The sequence below is a fragment of the Kryptolebias marmoratus genome, unplaced genomic scaffold (assembly GCF_001649575.2).
Source record: "Kryptolebias marmoratus isolate JLee-2015 unplaced genomic scaffold, ASM164957v2 Scaffold241, whole genome shotgun sequence".
Taxonomy (NCBI): domain Eukaryota; kingdom Metazoa; phylum Chordata; class Actinopteri; order Cyprinodontiformes; family Rivulidae; genus Kryptolebias; species Kryptolebias marmoratus.
Genome location: NW_023665975.1, coordinates 2,276 through 6,536, shown reverse-complemented (window position 1 = coordinate 6,536; position 4,261 = coordinate 2,276). Strand labels below are relative to the sequence as shown.

Sequence of the window (4,261 nt, the reverse complement as noted above, 5' to 3'; positions counted from 1 at the left end):
TGGGCAGGGAGTGGAGGCTGTTTCCTTTCATGATCAGGATCTTGAGCTCCACCAGAGCCTGGATGTTTTCAGCCAGGTTCTCCAGGTGGTTATAGGAAAGATCCAGAAAGACCTGCAGAAACCAAGGAGGACACCAAGGTGGATCAGAGTTTCACAGTCCATGAGATCATCTCCTAAACACGCCGGTGTCTGTCCTCTAAGGAAGTACCAGAGCCTTCATGCTGTAGACGCAGGTTGGGACGTGAGCGATGGTGTTGTTGCTCAGGTTAAGTTTCCTCAGTCTGGTCAGATTGGAGAGAGAAGCTGGCAGAGAGGTCAGCTGGTTGTTGGCCAAACTCAGCACCTAAAAAAGAGAACAGCTAAAGAAGACTGAACTCCTATTTCTAGTAGATCTCTAAGGGTGAATGTTAACCCAGATCAGCTCATCCTGGGAAGAACATCAGGAACACTAATGGGCCACCATTTTAATGTTTTTTGGCGATATAGAATATTCTAATTTAAAGGGACAGGAAAAGGTATTTTTATACAAAGAGGATTTAAAATCACGAGTATTTATTTAATTCTTTATAGATGACTTGTTTTGTTCATTGATAAAGTTTTCTAATTTAAAATGAGGATGATGTTCTGCAGAGGTTATATGTGAACAAAGTTAAACTGATAGAATGTGAATAAAGATCAGTCAGAGACAGGGGAACTTTACCTCCAGCTGGGAGCAGTCTCCGATCTCTTCAGGAACTTCAATCAGCCTGTTTCTGTAGGCGAATAAAACCCGGAGTCTCCTCAGCTGTCCGATCTCTGCCGGCAGGCTGCTCAGCTGCAAAAACAGCAAGACAAAGGATGAACCGTTTGGGTTCACATCAGAACCTCAGATCCATTCATACTGAACCACTGGAGCAGATCCAAACATTTTGGAAACAAAATGTTTAAACAGCTGAAGTCTAAACATGAAGAACTATGAGTTTCAATCAAAGAATCTGTTTAAAGTCGGAGACCAACATGAGAAACACAAGAAACCTTTTCAAATGTCAAGGGTTGGAGGTGTTTCTGCTGGGTCTGACTGTAGGGGGCGCTGCAGACTGCCATGGGTTCTGTTTCTGTTGGGTCCAGCTGAAGGTTGAAGGACGGGACAGAAATGGGATCCAGGTGGATTACAGAAGAATTAGAACCTTTTTTATCCAGGAGGTTCAGCAGCTGCTGGGACTTGCTGCCTTGCTCATTGGCCATTAGACTCGTACCTGAAACTCAATCTGCTGCTTTCAACTTTTACATTTTACACAGATCAATCAGGTTTCTATCTTAAATTATAAAAATTAAAGTAATATTTCGAGATCCAAAGTAAAATAAAGATGACATGATGCAAACATCTGCTCCTGTTGCTTTATGGGTAATGTAAGGGTTAAAGGTCATGACGGTTTATATCTGCTGCTCAGAGTCAAAGTATCAATTTTCATGTTTGTTCCTCCGAAGTTGAGCTCCGTGTCCAAAAAGACTGGAACTTTAAAACTGATTGAAACATTTTCTGGGTTATGTTGTTCTACTCTAATAATTCAGCTTGAAATATGTTCTGTGTTGAGAACGAAACATTGAGACATTTCTGCTGTCTCCACAAAAACTGAACATCTGGAACACACAGCAAACAGAAAACCTTAAGAGACATGCCGGATCATTTAATGAAGACTTTCCTGAAGAGGACACGAGTCCAAGAAGGGAACCTTCAGTTAGAGACAAATTAAACCAAAGGAGCAAAGAAGAGACATAAAACTGAAAAAGAGACAAACTGGCAAATATTTAAAATAAAGTCAAACATCTGTAAAATACTGAGAGGAACTCGGCAACCATAAACTGGTTCTGGTTGGTTTCTGGTGGCTTGGTGTCCTTCTTCAGTCTCTTCACTGGTTTTATTCAGAACTGCAGGGAACATGGAACCCTACAGGAAGTGAGAAAACAGGAAACAGGAAGTAAAAGGAGAGGTGTGTGCACCTGGTTGCCCCACAGGTTGAGGACCACCAGGTTGGAGAGGCGGGCAAGATGAGGAGGAAGAACCTTCAGATCGTTGAGGGACAGATTCAGCTTCTCCAGCTCCAGCAGCTCCCAGAGTTCATCTGGAACCTCCTGCAGAAAAAACACAGAGTGAGAAGATCGCCTGAAGAGCTTCGTCAGAGTCTGACTGTTCTTCTGTGGTATCTGCTCCTGGAGAACTGAACTGGGCTTCACAGAACCCCCAGCTGCAGTACCTTCAGTCCACGGCGGGCCAGGCTCAGAACGTTGTATCCAAACTGTCTGACGGTGAATCTTCGGATTCTGTCGGCTGACGTCAGACTGTCCTCTCTCCCCAGACTCCTCCTCTGCTCCTCCTTCACCTCCTCCCGACACACCCTGCCCCCCATCTCCTCCTCAGACAGACCTTCACACCAGGACCTGGACTGATCTCAGAGCTTCTGGGTTCTCCATCAGAGACAGCCATCAAGGGTTCCTCATGGACTCTCAGATATTACTCAATACTTCAGTTATCCAGATGTTCTGTCCCGTCTCGACTGATGTTTTATGTCCTAGTAGAACCCTGTTCCTTCCGGATGTTGTATGTTCTAGTAGAACTGTGTTCTGTCCAGATGAGCTGATTCAGTTCAAATTGACTGAGTCCATTTTACAGATGTGTGTGGCCCACATGTTTATCTTCAGTCCAGATGTTCCTCAGCTGTTGTGTCTCTACTCAGGGACGAGGACTTGGTTGGTAGGACTGAGCAGGAACCCTGGAAGTTAGAAACAAAGACTTGATGATCCAAATGTTCTGTGAGTCAGAAGTCTCAGATCTGGGTCCAGAACACAAACAGATAATTAGTTTCAAACATCAGAAGTTAAAGTCTGAACACGAGACCACAAAGGTGTTCCTCTGTTCCTCCTCCTCCCCAACAATGACCCTCACACACCTGGATTCTGACCTCCACCTCTCCAGCCTCTCTTCCACCTGCTCCCTACCCTCACTGCAGATCAGAGTGTGGTATCCATGGGAACTCCTGGCTGTTTAATTTATCCGTCAGAGACCCAAACACACCCAGTTCGTTCTGGTTCTGGTAATGTACCATCCATGGCTTTAAGCTGCAGAGCTTTCATTTACATCAGAATTATCATGTTTTGGTTGAATCTCAGCCTTTTTCACATACAGTGTTGAAATGTTTTTTATATGTTACACTTTTAATCCATCTAATAAAAAAGACGTTTTTAAGATGAAAACAGTCAAATATTTTTTTCCAATGTTTATCTTCAAACAGACAAAATTACATTTCTGATGCTTTTGTAAAACAGTTCTCTTGTTTCTAATGTGACCTTAAATCAGCTGTTTCAGTCCTGAAAGTCCTTTAACCTGCTCTGCAGACACGTTCATGAAGTTTCCTTTCTGTCAGGATGAAACTGAGAGGAAACCGTCAGTTAACGACACTTTTCTTACCTCTTCAAACAGCTGTGAGGAGTTTTACTGAGGAGGAGACGCGACAGAGACGTGACGGAAACATGGAGGGACTCACTGATCACTGATGTTCTGTTAGAGAGAAGCCCAGATCTGAAGACAAGTCTGAGTGTTTACGGAGAGAAGGAACTATTTTAGGATGAGTCTTGATACACCCACACACACACACCCTCACACACACAGCTGCTGCTGTCCGTCAGCTGACTGCTGCAGTTCTGATTCACTCACATCAAAGCCATCTTTGTTCTTCAGGTGTCACCTGCAGTGAAAACAGAACTTCAGACTAATGACGGAGAACAGTTTGGAACGACCCTAACCTGATATTTTATAACTTTAATGTTAATGAAAACATCAGCCTGCTGTTGGTTCTCTGAGCTCTCTGCTCAGGAAAATCCATGAACAACTTCTTAAAACCTGAATTTACCTACGGAGCCATTTGACCCACTCCACCGTTAAAATGATCAATAAACAAATCTATATATTTAGTAGTTCTTTTAATTATTTTTTAAAGTTAGAAATAAAAGTATTTCATCTGTATTCATACCAGAAAGAACAGTTGGCCAGAAAGGAAGAGACATAAAAAAATCACACCCGCTATATTTAATTCACAATCAGTCACATAAAACAAAACTGAAACATTTCATAGAATTGACTACATAAAAAAATAGTCTCTGAAGTAAATCCTATTTCTTCCATTTCATAATTACGATGAGAGAATTATCAATAAATTAAAAAAAAATTGTCCAGTCTGCTGTTATGTGCTCACAAATATCACTTTACAAAAAAAAAAAAAAAAAA

General features: G+C 42.2%; 1 protein-coding gene across 1 annotated transcript; it reads right to left on the bottom strand.

The window, feature by feature from the left end:
- Nucleotides 1–4: 4 nt before the first annotated feature.
- LOC108229670 (leucine-rich repeat-containing protein 30-like) lies at nucleotides 5–3,600 on the bottom strand (the record flags this gene model as incomplete). Its single annotated transcript, XM_017405339.2, has 6 exons — nucleotides 3,446–3,600; nucleotides 2,235–2,750; nucleotides 1,981–2,112; nucleotides 701–814; nucleotides 209–343; nucleotides 5–112 (listed from the first exon to the last, which is right to left on the bottom strand). Coding segments are annotated over exons 2-6 (642 nt in total), but the record flags the coding sequence as incomplete, so codon positions are not given.
- Between the last annotated feature and the right edge of the window lie 661 nt (nucleotides 3,601–4,261).